This window comes from Ambystoma mexicanum, chromosome 2q, assembly GCF_040938575.1.
Source record: "Ambystoma mexicanum isolate Mex_15411 chromosome 2q, UKY_AmexF1_1, whole genome shotgun sequence".
Classification (NCBI taxonomy): Eukaryota; Metazoa; Chordata; class Amphibia; order Caudata; family Ambystomatidae; genus Ambystoma; species Ambystoma mexicanum.
The window spans coordinates 254372771-254388384 of record NC_090924.1 but is presented as its reverse complement, the minus strand read 5'-3'; the positions used below and the strand labels follow the sequence as shown (position 1 = coordinate 254388384).

The 15614-nt window shown below is 49.3% G+C and overlaps 1 protein-coding gene across 2 annotated transcripts in view; it reads right to left on the bottom strand.

The window, feature by feature from the left end:
* PRKAR1B (protein kinase cAMP-dependent type I regulatory subunit beta) overlaps nt 1–15614 on the bottom strand; it is a 2827796-nt gene that overhangs the window by 522306 nt on the left and 2289876 nt on the right. For both annotated transcript variants that reach the window (XM_069647235.1, XM_069647236.1), the window contains one exon: nt 4302–4423. In XM_069647235.1, the coding sequence (XP_069503336.1) occupies nt 4302–4423 (122 nt within the window). The remainder of the gene's footprint in view (nt 1–4301; nt 4424–15614) is intronic.

Sequence of the window (15614 nt, the reverse complement as noted above, 5' to 3'; positions counted from 1 at the left end):
AAAAATGGGCTCATAATCAACCCAAAGAAATCTGCCATATTGCCTCTCGCCGCCCAGAAGGGACAATTTAGATAAAATATTATGCAGTGGTCCCTACAAGGAACGAAAATTCCAATTGTTCAATCCTTTGTGTATCTAGGAGTATGCCTAAACTCAAGCTCAATTGACGCTCCTCGATACCAAGCTCTGTTAAAAAAAGCAACAAATCTGACAGGTCTGGGTAAAATCATTCTAAAACGCTATTGTGGATACAGCTTGATTCCTCTAATCAAGTTCTACAAAGCCAAAGTCGTTCCCATCTTGACCTATGGTGCTGATACATCCTTCAACTTCAAAAGAAAAAACCGGGCCATACTAGAGGGTCGCTTTTGGAAAAACACACTTCGACTACTCAAAGGCACTCCGATACAGGCACTGCGGAGGGAGTTGGTCCTAACTTCTCTGGTAGCAGTTGTTGAGTGGAAAATGCTCTTGTTTTATAGGAAATGCATGGAAGAGAATCCCAAAGGAGGATTCAACTGCCTCAAGAAAGCACTGATGGAAGAAAAAGATCTCGCATTGATCCACTAGCAAGATAGATGCCGAAATGTAATAATAATTATAGGAGAACAAATTGACACTCTGATTAACAATCCTGATAAAATAAAATAAAAGATCAACTCCCTTGATTGGTTTAGAACAGAGGACGAGTGGCGCACATGCAAAATCTATGGCAAACCATGGGAGGACAACAAGAAACCGAACACTTTACCTAATTATGTAAGAGTGTTTTCTCATTGGTACTTCAGAGACCAGTTCTTCAGATTTCGGCTGAATCTAATTAAAACGAGAGAAACTTCCTAGCCTCAGAAACAATCAGACAATCTCTAGACTTGTAAGCTATGCAAAGAAGATGAGTCAATTGAAAATATAAATCATTTGATCATGGACTGTCCAGCTTTACTGCCACTAGGAGAAATTGTAATGGATACTCTCATAAAAAAGAATGGACATAGATCGAAGGATTTATGGTGGAAAATGATGCAATCTGGCAAAAAAACATCAATAACATTAGCTGTGATAAAATTCTCAATCGCCATTCAGAAGAAATTAACATTACTTGATGAACCTTGAATTACCTTTTAAAGGAAAAGTGTTTTTATTTAACTTCTGTTATTTCTTACTAATGAAACTGTGACTAAAGGTTGTCAATTGTATAACCATAAATCACATTAAATAAAAACAAAAAACATTGGTGTTAGTGCTCTGGTTCCAATAATAAATATTTCCCATATTTGCTATAGTTGATGAGCGGGGCCTCGCATAGGTCCACTCAACTTGCCAAGGGATTATGAAGACGGAGAGCCATCTTGCATAACGGCTGTGTTCATGGTCACCCGATATTTCATGCTCAGAACCTTCACTTCATTGTTCTGGCAACAGGACACCTTCCATTCAGCAACCTCATTGTTCGAGTTTGGGGCAGCGGAGCAGCTCTCCCAGGAGCCTTACACGTTGCTCTTTGTCAATAGAGCATTACAATAAGAGCCATTAAGCACTGATGGGTGAGAGGGGGTACTATTAGCAGGGACTTTTGTCCCTTAAGAAATGTGAATGAGGGGGTTCAGAAGGGTGCCTAATGCTGTATGCTTTATTAAATAATGACTATGGCTTTAAAACCCAAGTGGGATTTGTTAGGCTCGAATTCATCTGCCTGATGCTATTGGAATTGTTCATGCAGGATGGGGACAATAAAACTAAACCCATTACTCAACATATTTCCATGATGATGTATATAGTGTAAAGTTAGTTTATTATGAATCGCTAGTTTATTGTGTAATGTGGGTTGCTTCCAAGGCATTGCTATAAATAAAGTATTATTTAAGCACATGAAATGCAAAGAATATCTATATAAACTAGACCTGGGAAGATGTGTTCAGTTGCTTTAATTGTCCACATCCCAGTTTGACCCAAGTGTGTGATGCTGGGCAAATCATTTAATCACACTCTGTCTTATCTGCAGCTCCGCGAGTGATTCACTTCATAGTTTATGCTATTATATCATGCTATTATACAATAAAAAGTCCAATGACTATAGAGTTGCTCCACATATAATAAAAGTGCAATTCAGGAATTTTGCACCGCAAAGTTATTTGCCACTTGGCTTACTTATGGCAACTTATTCTAAAGTTACTTCAATGGTGCCTCCAAGTATCCAAGACGGATGATGCTCCTTGCAATATCTTTTTCTGTGAAGTCAGGTTTTTTTTTTATTGATTGTGTTATAGTCAAATCGACTTTTCACATATACATAAAACAAGTACATGAGTATACAAGATAAAGACATCAAAAAAGGTAATTGACCATTTGTTCACCTTGGCAAGGGCTCTTATACTTTTGTGGTTTGATGCTGCTATGCAGTATGGATTAAAAATGGCGAGCTGGGGAGAGCCACTCCATGGTTATATCATTGCACAATGGGGTTGGTTTGCAGCACCACCTAAAGGTACTTCACACTTCCATTACTTACCCACTCCATGGTTATATCATTGGGCAAATGGAGGTATTTTGGATTTATAGTTTTTTGTATTTTATGTCATATCAGAGCCACTTTAGTGCTTTGCTTCTCCTCTATCTAGTATATTGTGGCACACGCTCATGTCACTCACAGAGGAGCATTTTATTGCATTTTATTCCATTTCTACTAGCCTCTGGCATCTATCCAGAACCCAGGCCGGTGTAAGGCCACTCTCTGTTTACCTTTTCAAGTCAACTAGACATGTTCTCTTTAGTTTTTATTAAAGGGTCTTGTATCCTTGTGACAGTGAAATGTGTAGGTACATGCCCTTTAACCACTGTGCATCTTCTACATTTTTGATAATCCACTTTAGTAACTCGAGTTCCCCTTACATCTTTCACAGGGAACTCCACTCCTTGGCTCCATGAAGAACGCTGTGACCCACCAAAGCCGAAACGTCCTGGGACTCCTTCACCCTAGTGGTGCGACGGGATCCCCCTTAAATCTTAGTTGAGATTTATTTCAGTGACATCGATCAACTATTTTTTTGGTCACCCTTTAGCCTGGCTATGATAGACCCTTCCAAGGTCTTTATACCTTTTGAGGATTATTAAGATTACACCAGTTACATGTTGCATTGGGTAAACCTGGTATTAACCCATTGGGTAAAACCGTCTTACAATTAGAAAAACATAAAAACAGAATGTATTAGTGGCAACATGATGCCTTTATAATACTGTCTTGTTTTGGATCAATGTTAACACACAGCACATGCTTGTATGAACTGACTTTATTTTTTGTTTCATGCTTTGCACCTATACTGGTTTGTATTTTGTTGTGTGATTTGGGTGAAATATGTGCACCCTTTTGTATGATACTTACAATTCCTTCATAAAATGTTTAAAGAAATAAGGACAGCCACTTAATAAAAGCTGTTCTATTATAAACTAATGATCTAGCACATGTGGATGATTACTGTTGTTTTTCATGTACTGCTATCTTTGGTAACTATATAAATTGTGACACTCAAAGATAGTATACTGTCTCTAAACTTACACTGCAATAAATAAACTGCAGCTAGCTTAGACTTCTCCAATCAGGACAAACCCCCCCTTTTTGTCTACATCTTATGGGGGGCAGGAACGATTGTATCTCAGTTTAGAATTACATTTCCAAGGTGCATTTGAGGATGGGTAGGAGCAGGACTTTCTTCGTGGCTTTGCCCCCCACTCTTGCAATGCTGGATACTCCCCTGACACCACGGATTACCACAAGAGCAGGTCTGTGGCCCAGCAAAGTCCCATCAGAACATCTTTGATGATTGTTCCTTGTGGTGTGTTTCATTTGGATAGGTTTACACATCTTTTCTACAAAATTCAGCATAAACCATCTCTGTGGTAGACTGGGGTTCTCTGAATTAAACGGTACCCACAATCCCTTCGTAACGGTTACAGTGGTCAGCTTTCCTAGCAAAAAAAGGGGCGCATAGGTATCAGAGAAGAGGCATGCAGAGCAGGCTAGGGATGGCCTGTGTAGCTTGAGATATCCCCTATATACCTCCTCTTGGGCCTATTTTACAGAGTGGTTTTAAATTCCTGGACCTTGTGGTTTTCCCCAAGCCCTGACCGTTAGTCTAAGACATGGGACTTCACCACCACTGGCAATTGGCTACAACATAGCTCCACTCTGTAAATTGCATGATGCTGCATGCAAAAATACATCAATAATACTTGCTTCGTAAATTGGTTTTATTCGATAATGCTGTACAATTTAAGAAATTTACACATTCCACATATATTTTTACCTCTGTTATAATGAAGAAGTCATCACCCGGATTTCCCTGAATAACAATTTTCTCTCCATCTTCAAATTGAACAGGTTCTAATGCGTCAGCCACTGTCAATCGTTCCCATTTATCTAATGACTCTACATATCAAACACAAGAAAACAGAACTGTAAATATATCTCTGGTAATATGAAAGACACATTTTGAATTGGTGAAAAAGCTAATACATTTTAATCTTCTGTATTGATGGAGTAGTGTTTCTAAACATGTGTATGCTCATATTATCCAATTTGTGATTGCTACTTGAAATCCCACCACGTGCGAAAAAATATTGGACTCTGCTGAATATTTTATTCTAGTATATTTGGGAACAGTGATATACAATAACTTTAACAATAGGCAGGTGTAATTTAAGTCTGCGCGTTTCACGTTACTGGTCCTCGTTATAACCTGATTTACTAACGTGCATTTGCTATATGCCATCAAAGAACAAGTTACTTACCAACTGGTAACGTTCTTTCGATTGGATGTTCCTCCAACGTATTCCTCATCTTATATGTATTCTATCCAGCTTTGCTGCTCTTCGGAAATTTCATCGGCAGAGGGCGCTGTGCTTCGATGTCGTCGAGTCGATGGTCCCTCGAAGGCCTCCGTCGAGGGTGACGTCATCGGGTATATAAGTAGCACGTGCGGCGCCCGTTGGCCTCAGTTCTGTTTTTCCCCTTTTTATCTTTGATCTTGTACTGTGTAGATTGTGCCGGCAGACAGGTATCAGCCTTGCAAGATTTGAGATGGCAATAACCCGGAAAAATCTACAGAGGGGTAGGCTGGGAGGGCGATGAGGAATACGTTGGAGGAACATCCAATCGAAAGAACGTTACCAGTTGGTAAGTAACTTGTTCTTCGAGTGGATTGTGTCCTCCAACGTATTCCTCATCTTAGATAGACTCCCAAAGCAGTATTTTGTATAATTTCTCTGGAAGAGGGGTTAGATTTTTTCAATGCCCTTAGATGGCTGAATAAAGCACTGCTTTCCCAAAAGTCAGTTCTTTAGACTGGGAAGCATCCAGGCTATAGAATTTTGAAAAGGTGTGTAGTGAAGACCAAGTTGCTGCTTCACAAATGGACCTTATTGGAACACCTGTTTGAAGGGCTGTCGAGGAGGCGATGCCTCTGGTGGAATGAGCCCTTAACCCTTCTGGTGGGTCTTTTTGTGCTAGTCTGTTGCATTCTGAAATGCAAAGCACGATCCAGCGTGAAGTTGTCTGTTTTGTCACCGATTGACCCAGTTTCCTTCCTGTGTAACCTATAAACAGCTGGTTGTCCACTCTAAGTCTGGAAAGTCTAGAGATGTAAAAGCTTAAAGCTCTTTTTGGATCCAACCTGTGTAATCTTTCCTCCTCATTAGAAGGATGGGGTGGAGGATAGAATGTGGGTAAAACAATTTTCTGACTTAAATGAAAATCAGATATTACTTTCGGTAAAAATTATGGTTTAACCCTCAACACAACTCTGTCCTTAGGGTGGCCCAGGCCCAGAAGACAGTGCCTGCAATACGCTCACTCTTCTTGCAGATGTTAAAGCAACTAAGAAGGCAGTTTTCCATGGTAGTAATCTTAATGGACATGTGTGCATAGGCTCAAAAGGAGCACACATTAAGAATTTTAGGACTAAATTGAGATCCCAAATCGGTACTTGAAATGAGTGAGGAGGAAACACATTAGTGAGTCCTTTTAAGAATTATATTATCAAAGGAATTTTGAAGTAGGAGCAATCTTCCGACGAGCGCTTGAAAATGGAAAGCGCAGCAAGCTAACCTTTTATTGTTCCAATATTCAGACCTCTATGTGCTAGGGTCAGAAGGAAAGATAGTACTTCCGGAATAGAACATAGAAAAGGATCGACATTCTTTTCTCTGCACCAGTTGCAAAACTTTTTCCAACGGCAACGGTATAGAGACTTTGTTGCTGGCCTTCTTGCCGAAAGTAACACCTCCATAACATCATCTGGAAGGTTCCAATCCCTGTATCTCAGCCTTTCAGATACCAAGCATGAAGGTTGAGCGTTTTGACCTTTGGATGGAGAACCTGACCCTCCATTTGAGAGAGAAGGTTCTCTCTCTCTGGAAGACGTACTGGATGACAGATGGACATGTCTAGAAAGTCCGGGTACCACGTTCTCCTAGCCGAATCCGGGTCAATTAGGATCATGCGGCTCCCGAAGCGTCTCAGCCTCCTGATGACCTGAGGAATGACGGGAATCGGAGGGACCGCATACAATACTGGGAAATTCCACTCCACCACAAACGCGTCCCCCAGGGATCCTCTCGGGGGAAATTCCCTTGAGCAATACCTTTCGCATTTTTGGTTGATACCGGTTGCAAATAGGTCTACTTGAGGGGTTCCCCAAAGGGCGAAGATCTCTTGAATGACTTCCTGAGCCAGTTCCCATTCGTGGGACACCGTGCTCTGCCTGCTCAGAGCATCTGCCGTCATATTCTCTTCCCCGGCTAGATGAATTGCCGTTAAAGAGATTCCCTCCTGAATTGCCCAATACCAGAGCTGCATTGCCTCTCTGCACAGAGTTAGTGACCCCACACCTCCTCTTTTGTTTAGGTAATGCATGGCCACTGTGTTGTCCGTCATTATCAGGACATTCTTTCCCCTGACAGATGGCAGGAAGGCCTTCAGCGCTAGTCTGATTGCCCTCAGCTCTAAAAGGTTGATGTGTAGTTTGGACTCCGATGGAGACCAACGACTGTTGATTGTCAAATCGTTGGCATGCGCTCCCCACCCCATGAGTGAGGCATCCGTCACTACTGTGATCTCCGGCCATGGTTGCCAAAAAGTTCTCCTTTTAGGATGTTCTCTGTACAGGTCCACCATAGAAGATCTTGTCAGACCTTGTTCGGAATCTGAAGAAGATCCGTCATTTGACCCGAGAATTGGGACCACTGAGTCTATAGAGCCCATTGAAGGGATCTCATCCTCAAGCGTGCCTCTGGCACCAGGAAGATGCAGGATGCCATGAGGCAGAGCAACCTTAAAAAGTCGTAAGCCTGGAGATTTTGGCCATTTTGGAATTTGGAAACCATCTGAAGAATGTCTTGAGCCCTCGACTTGGGAGGCGAGCTCTTTCCCAAGGATGTGTCTAATACAGCTCCTATGTACTGAAGCTGTTGGGAAGGTGTCATTTGCGACTTCTTGAAATTGAGGGAGAAGCCCAGTCTGTGGAGGAAATGTCAGGTGTCTTTCAGATGATCCAGTGCTTGCTCGGCAGAATGCGCCCTGATCAAACAATCGTCCAGGTAGGGATAGACATGAATCCCCCCTCTCCTGAGGTGCGCTGCCACCACTACCATTAACTTGGTGAAGACCCTCAGGGCGGAGGTCAATCCGAATGGCAGGACTCGAAACTGATAGTGTGAGTCGCCAACTACGAACCTCGGGTATTTTCTGTGCTTGAGATGAATCGGCACATGAAAATAAGCATCCTGGAGGTCCAATGACACCAACAGTCCTGAAGTTGAAGGGCCTGAAGGATCTGAGAAAGGGTAACCATCTTGAACTTGTCCTTCCTGAGGAACTTGTTCAAGTTTCTCAAGTCCAAGATGGGTCTCAGTCCTCCGCCTTTTTGGGGATCAAAAAATACGGGGAGTACCATCCCTTGTTCCTCTCCGCTGCAGGTACTGGTTCTATAGCACCTTTCTCCAGTAAGGTTAGAACTTCCTGCTGTAGGAGCGGGTTCGAAGACTTCAACGGGTGTCTCCCTGGTGGATTGCTTTGAGGTTGCGTTAGAAAAGGAAGGCAGTAGCATTGGGCTATTATTTCTAGAGCCCAAACATCTGAAGTAATGGCTCACCATTCTTGCAGATGCTGTGACAGCCTGCCTCCTAGAGGTGTTTTGTGATGCAAGTCCTCAAAGTGGTTTTGTGGCGGTTGTTGCAGCCGCTGATGTCAGAGAGTCTGCAGCTGGAGCTGGCTTTGCATGTTTTCCTCGTCCACCGCGAGTGGCCTTTTTCTGGCCCCTTTGACTGGCCATTCCTCTTGCCTTTCCATATGAGGAGTAGTAACGATAGGATCGTCCCCTCCACGATTGCCCTTGCGCACGAAAAGGCTGAGGTTGCCTAATAGCAGCTCCTAAAGATTTGGCAGCTGCTTTTTTAAAAAATTTATTTTATTTTTTTTGAAAATCAATTTTTATTAAATTTTATCCATGTAGTACGACAGTACATAGCATGTGTAAGCATGAGTTGACAAAAAAAAACAATCGTAACACCCCCATCATGTACGTGCCGCTGGAGGATCCCTGGGGACAGAGAACAGGAAGAGTTTGTAAAGGCGAGATATTATCCCCTTAGAGCCCCTCGCAGATAGGAGAAGCTTTTCGAACTCTGTGAGATCCCTCCTGAGAGTGTCGCCCCAGGATGGCTCGGTGAGGACACCCTTGAGCTGGAGGTAGCGAAAGGGGGACAGGGTACCAATTCCCAGGGCCTCCTCGAGGTCACTTAAGGGCAGAAAAGAACCCTTCACCCAAAGCTGGCCGGTCCTGCTAAGGCCTGCCTCGAACCACGACTGATACGCCGCTGGTTCTGTTCTTATTTTGCGCAGGAAGGGGGGGGGCCCAAAAGCAGCTCAACGGGGATGGCCACGTCGTGAGCCACCGATAGTAACCTCCCTCTCCCCACAGGGACCACAGCACCTTCAAGATTGGATGATTCAGGACGCTTCTGGGGATATTCTTCCTCGGGACCCAGAGCCATTCCTCTATTGTGACAGGGGCAAGGGGCCTGTTATCCATGGCAACCCATTGTTTTTTCGTATCTGGGGAGAAGTGATCAACCAAAACCCTCAGCCGAGAAGCTCTGTGGTACGTTTCCAGGTCAGGATTACCCACTCCCCCATCTTCCTTAGCCCTAGTCAACACTTCGTAGGAGATCCTATGCTTTTTGCCCGACCAGAGGAAGTTGAGCAGGACTCGCTTTGTTTCTATAAAGAAGGTCTTGGGGATTATCACCGGGAGCATTTGGAAGAGAAATAAAAACTTTGGGAGGAGAACCATTTTTATGAGGTTAAGGCGCGCCGATTCCGCCCACCTCTCTACATCTCTTCTGATTGCAGACCAGAGGGGGGGGGGAGTTGGCTGTGTACAGTTCCTCAAGGTCACGTGTAATCTGTACTCCCAAATACCGGAATCCCTCTTCAGTCCATCTAAAGGGGAGCCCTTTCACAAAGTCCACCTCCGGATCTGACAGGTTCCTACCCATAAACACCACTGACTTATCCAGATTGACTTTATAACCCGATAACTCTCCATAGCGCATGAGACCCTGTAGTAACCGGGGGACTGTTTGGGACGGTCTGGTGACGTAAAGTAAGGCATCGTCCGCGAAGAGGCAGATTTTGGATTGCATGTCTCCCATCTGTACTCCCCTAGGAACAAGTTACTTACCTGTAACTGTTGTTCTCCAGCATGGGTCTGGCATGGATTCACATGCTCATGAATATTCCCCGTCGTCAGGCTGGGAATCCTCGGTAAAGAAAAAACCAGTATCAGTTTCGTTTCTGATCTGTCTTTCGTAGTAATAACCAATCACTGGTCTCTGCGTCATACTGACACAGCCAATGACTGCCCTCTACCTAAGCACCGCCTATGGCAGCCATCTTCAGATTTGGAAGCACGTGAAGTGGCAGTATGACCAAGTGAAGAGCCGCAGAGGGGTAGGCGGGAGGGTTCGCATGTGAATCCATGCCAGACCCCTGCTGGAGAACAACAGTTACAGGTAAGTAACTTGTTCCTTCTCCAGCATGGGGTCTGGCATGGATTCACATGCTCATGAATAAAGAATACATAGCAGTACACACATGCACAACCACGGGAGGTGGCAAAGGCTCAACATTAAGCATTGCATCAAACTCAACATTAAGCATCTTACCTCCTCACCAGGCTCATCTCAGGCGAACAGGTTGCGCAGCACTGCTTGGCCGACCCTGGACTCCTCCCTGGAATCCCGAACGACGCAGTAGAACTTCGTGAAGGTGTGCGTCGACCTCCACGTAGCAGCCCTGCATATGTCCAGCAGGGGCACACCAGAAAGGAACACCGTGGTAGCTGCTATCGCTCTGGTGGAATGGGCTCTCGGACGGCCAGGCAGCGGTCGGTTTGCCAACCGATGACAGTACATGATACAGCCGGAGAGCCATCTGGAAATGGAAGCCTTCGAGAGAGCCTTCCCCTGATTGACAGGTCCAAAGTTCACAAAGAGTTGTGACCTCTTCCGAAAACACTTCGTGCGGTCCACGTAGAACTTCAGCGCTCTAGCCACATCCAGCGAGTGCAAAGTTCTCTCAGCCAGCGACAAAGGCGACGGGAAGAATACAGGCAACACCAAGGGTTCGTTGAGGTGGAAGTCCGACGGTACCTTGGGCATGAAGGAGGGGTGCGTCCTGAGCACTACCCTCGTGTCGTGAAAAGTCAAGTACGGGGCCTTGCAGGAAAGGGCCTGGATCTCTCCCACCCTTCGTGCGGAGGTGATGGCCACAAGAAACGCTGTTTTCCACGACAGAAACTTCAACGGGGCCGAGTGCAGAGGCTCGAACGGAGGTCCCATGAGCTTGGTCAGCACCACGTTGAGCTCCCACGCCGGGGCCGGAGCCTTCACCGGCGGGAACGATCTGAACTGTCCCTTCATGAACTCTTTCACCAGACGATGAGACCACAAGGACGTCCGCCCCGTGGTTCTGGTGTATCGGGAGATCGCAGCAAGATGAATCTTGATGGACGCGTGTGCCAGTCCAGCTTTGGCCAGCGTCAGCAGGTACGGCAGTACTTGGGGAGCCGTAATCCGTAGAGGGTTAATCTTCTGTGCGTGGCACCAGACAGAGAACCTCTTCCATTTGTGTCCGTAGCATTTAAGAGTCGAGGACGCCCTGGCCTTTGCAAGAACCTCTCTGCAGTCGGCCGGTATGTCGTATCCTCCAAACTCTAGCGCTGCAGGAGCCAGGCCTGCAAGTTCAGCGATTTCGGGTCGTGGTGGAGGATGGCGCCTCCTTCCCTGGAGAGCAGATCCGCGTCCACCGGCAGCTTGATTGGCGGGGACGCTGACAAGTCCAGAAGGTCCGGGAACCATATCTGCCTCGGCCACGCAGGTGCGACGAGGATCATCCTGCACCGTGACCTCTTGAGCTGGTTGACGAGCCGGATTAGCAGTGGCAAAGGAGGGAAAGCGTAGAGGAACAGGCCCTCCCAGGGGAACGAGAAAGCATCGCCCATGCTCCTCGCCTGGGGAAACCTGCTGGCGAACCTCCGGCACTTGGAGTTCGTCGCCGTCGCGAACAGGTCGATTTGGGGTGTGCCCCACCGTTGGAAGAGGCGATCCACTAGATCCTGCCGTAGTTCCCACTCGTGGCACGAGCGCAGCTCCCTGCTGAGTGAGTCGGCGATGGTGTTTTTTATCTCTGCCAGATGAAACGGCACCAGAAACATCCCTTGGGCGACTGCCCAATGCCACAGGTCCTGCGTCTCCTTGGACAGTGCTGGGGACCTGGTTCCGCCCTGTTTTCTGATGTAAAACATGGTGGTGGTGTTGTCGGTGAAGATCCTCACCACCTTGCCCTTGAGGGACGGAAGGAAGGACCTGAGGGCCCAAAACACTGCACGGAGCTCCAGGACGTTGATATGTAAGGATTTCTCCGTCGGGAGCCAAAGGCCTCTTGCGTGCAGATTTCCGGTGTGCGCTCCCCACCCTTCCAGGGAGGCATCCGTGGTCACTGTCTCCTGGTGGGCTTGGGTCTGGAAGTCCATGCCCGCCGTCAGATGCGCGCGGGTGCCCCACCACCGGATCGCGCGTCGGAAACTCTCGTCGAGTGTGATCCTTTCCTCGAAGCTGCCCGTCGTTTGGATCCAGCGCGCGTCCAGGAACTCCTGCAACGGGCGCATCCGGAGCCTGCACATGGGAATGAGGTAGATGCAGGAAGACATCATTCCGAGGAGGGACTTGATGGACCTCACCTTGGCCGCGTCGGCCACCAACATCCGCTGCACCTTGCCCAGGATGGTCCTGGTCCTCTCCTCCGACGGGGAGGCCAGAAGGGACACTGTGTTGAGCCTCGCTCCCAGAAACAGAGTGTCTTGCGCGGGTACCAGGTGGGATTTGGCGTAGTTCACGGAGAATCCCAGGTCCGTGAGAAGTTGGACGGTCCTTGCCGTGTGAACGACGGCAAGCTCCCTTGTCTTGGCTCGGATGAGCCAGTCGTCCAGGTAGGGGTAGACGTGGATCCCTTCGCGGCGCAGCTGAGCCGCCACCGGTGCGAGGCACTTGGTGAACACCCTGGGTGCCGACCGTAGACCGAAGGGGAGGGCTTTGAACTGGTAATGACGCCCTTGGACCACAAACCTGAGGAATTTTCGGTGCCCCTTCAAGATGGCAATATGGAAGTAGGCATCCTCCAAATCCAACGACGACAGGAAGTCTCCTTCCTCCAGCTGACCCAGGACGTGCTGGAGGGTGACCATCCGGAACTTTTGCGCCTTGATGAACTTGTTCAGACGTCGCAGGTCCAGGATGGGGCGCCATCCCCCCGTCTTCTTCTTGACGAGGAAGTAGCTCGAGTAGACTCCGGAGCCCCGAAGCCTCTTTGGGACGAGTTCGATGGCGCCCTTCTTGAGCATCGCCTTCACCTCCAGGAGAAGTTGAGGGACGTGAAGTTCTTTCCTGGCCACGGGGGGGACGCGCGGACACTTTCTTTGAAACTCGAGCGCGTGGCCCCGGGCCAAGGCGTCCATCACCCAACGGTCGGTGGAGATGGACTCCCACACGCTGACGAAGCTCGCCAGCCGGCCTCCCACCGGGGTGCTTCGGTGGGGGCCCGACTCCCCGGCCGGTTCAATCCTGCTTCGATGAGGCTTTAGCACCTTGTCCTTGGCGATGACGGCGGGGTCCGCCAGACTTGCCTCATACTCTGTAGGCCTCCTGAGACGACGAGCGGGCCGCTTGACGGTAGGAGGAGAAACCGCCACCGGAACCTTTGGAGGCGCCCTTGCCTCCGCTGCTCCGAAAGGGCGTCCGTCGTTGTTGCAGAACTCCAAGGGCCCGGGCCGTCTCGGTGTCCGCTTTAATGGCCTGAAGGGAATCGTCCACTGTTTTCCCAAACAGGTTGTTCCCATCGAAGGGCATGTCCAGGACTCTGGTCTGAACGTCTTGACGGAAGTCCGTAGCCTTGAGCCATCCACGCCGCCTAAGGCAAACGCCGTTGTCCAACTGGCGGAACCCAGTGTCGGCGATGTCCGTCGCAACGGTAATGGCGTGGTCCGAAGCCACCTCACCTTCCTGCAGGATCTCCAGGGCCTCTGCCCTCTTGTCGTCCGGCAAGAAGTCCAGCAGGGGAGCCAGTTTGTACCAGAGCTCCCTGTCGTATCGGGCCACGATAGCCAAGGCGTTGGCAGCTTTAATCGTCGTCGCTGCAGACGAGATGACTCTGCGTCCCATAGCGTCCAATTTCTTTCCCTCGCCGTCCGGTGGGGAAGTCGATGTGGAGGCCGCACTCCCACCCCTGCTTTTTTCCTGGCCGCCGCGGAGACGACGGAGTCCGGGGTATGCTGCGCCCAGAGGCACAAGGGGGCCGTGTCCGGGACCCGGTACTTTTTCTCATACCGGTCTCTTCTAGCTGGCGTCGTGGAAGGGTTCTTGAGGAGGGTGAGGCCCTCATCCCAAATGTCGTCCAATAGAGGCACCGCGAGGACCGTCTTCCTCTTGGCCTCGCGCCGCTGATAAAGGAAACCTTCCTTCTTCTTCTCCTCAGGGCAGAGTTGGAAAAGCTCGGATGCCCTGGCGATCATTGAGTGGAACGATCCAATCTCGTCGGGCGGAGAAGCCCTGGTGGGAGGCGACGACGGTACATCCTCGTCGTATACCTCGTCGTCCGTACCCGTCGCTGCCGTGTCAGTCCCCGTATCATCCCCTCGGGTGGACGGGGAGGAGGGCTGGAAGGGGCGCGACGGCTGAAAAGGAGGTGGAGGGTGGATCCTTCTTTTCTTGGTAGGGGGAACACCAGAAGGTCCCGGTTCTGGGTCCCCCGACGGGAGAGGTTCCGTCGGCAACGGTAGTCTCGTCCTTATCTCTGAGCATAAGGACTGTATAGCCAACAAAATGGCCGCCGAGTTGTCTCGCGGCGCTGGCAGAGGGGAATCCGACGGGCGATCAGGGGCCCCGTCGGTACATGTCGTCGCCCCCTGCGTCGGGATCCATCCCGACGGGCCGGTCTTCTTCCACGGCGAGGCCGTGGCTTAAGACCTCGACCAGCTCCTCCTCCGAGGTTGAGGCCGAATCTACGACGACACCCTGCCCCCCCTTTTTCTTCCCCACGGGGGATTTCACGGGGGTCCTATCGATGGGCACAAAAGAGGACTCCCTCCGAGGTGGCAGGGAGACTCTGAGCCCCGAGGTCGCCACCACTGGTGTAGCCTCCACAGGCTGAGCCAGGGCCGCCGCGACAGTTTCGATAGAGGGCTTGGCCGGATGGATTAAGGCCTTCACCACCTTAGGTGCACTCACCGCCTTATCCTTGAGGGGGGACACACTGCCTCGCTCCCCCTCCGCCTTCGAGCTCGACCGGGGTCTCTCCAGGAGCTTTGCCGGGTGCTCGGCCTTCCTCTTACCCGACCCAGAGCGTTGGCTCGTGGTTGATGGTGCCGGGGAGGGTGCGCCCTGCCTGGCGCCCGTAGAGCCCGACCGTTCAGCGCTCCCGGTGCCAGCGGACTCGCGGTGCTTGGCCTTATGTTGGACCCCCGTCGCCGGGGCGTCCTCAAAGGTCTTAGAAGACCGCTCGGATTTCTTCCTCTTCTTCTCGCCGGACGGGCTCTTCCCTTCTAGCCAGTTGGCAAGACGTTGATGGCGGTCCTTCATGGTCCGCTCCGACATGTTGCCGCAAAACGCACAGTCCTTCTCCACGTGCGTCTTGTCCTCATGTAGGCAGTAAAGACAAAAAGAGTGTTCGTCCTCCTTGAAGACGTTCTGCAGCTGGCATCCAGGGCAGACCCTGAACAGCTTTCCGGGCGTCGAGCTTCCCTTCTCCTGGGCCATGACCGGGCCTGAGAAACTTCTGGAGTCCTCCAAAAGCGTAGCTCGACGAAATCTTCACCCTTGAGGGGCGCAGACGAATCCGAAACGGGTCCCCGTTGATCGGATGGAGAGTCGGTGGAGCTTGAGGCTCTTTTGACCGAAAAAAATGAAGTTTTTGAGAAAAAACGTGAAAAAATAGCACTAACGCTCGAGAGCAATAGCACGAGGATCCCAACACATGAACGTGCGGTAAAAATCTGAAGATGGCTGCC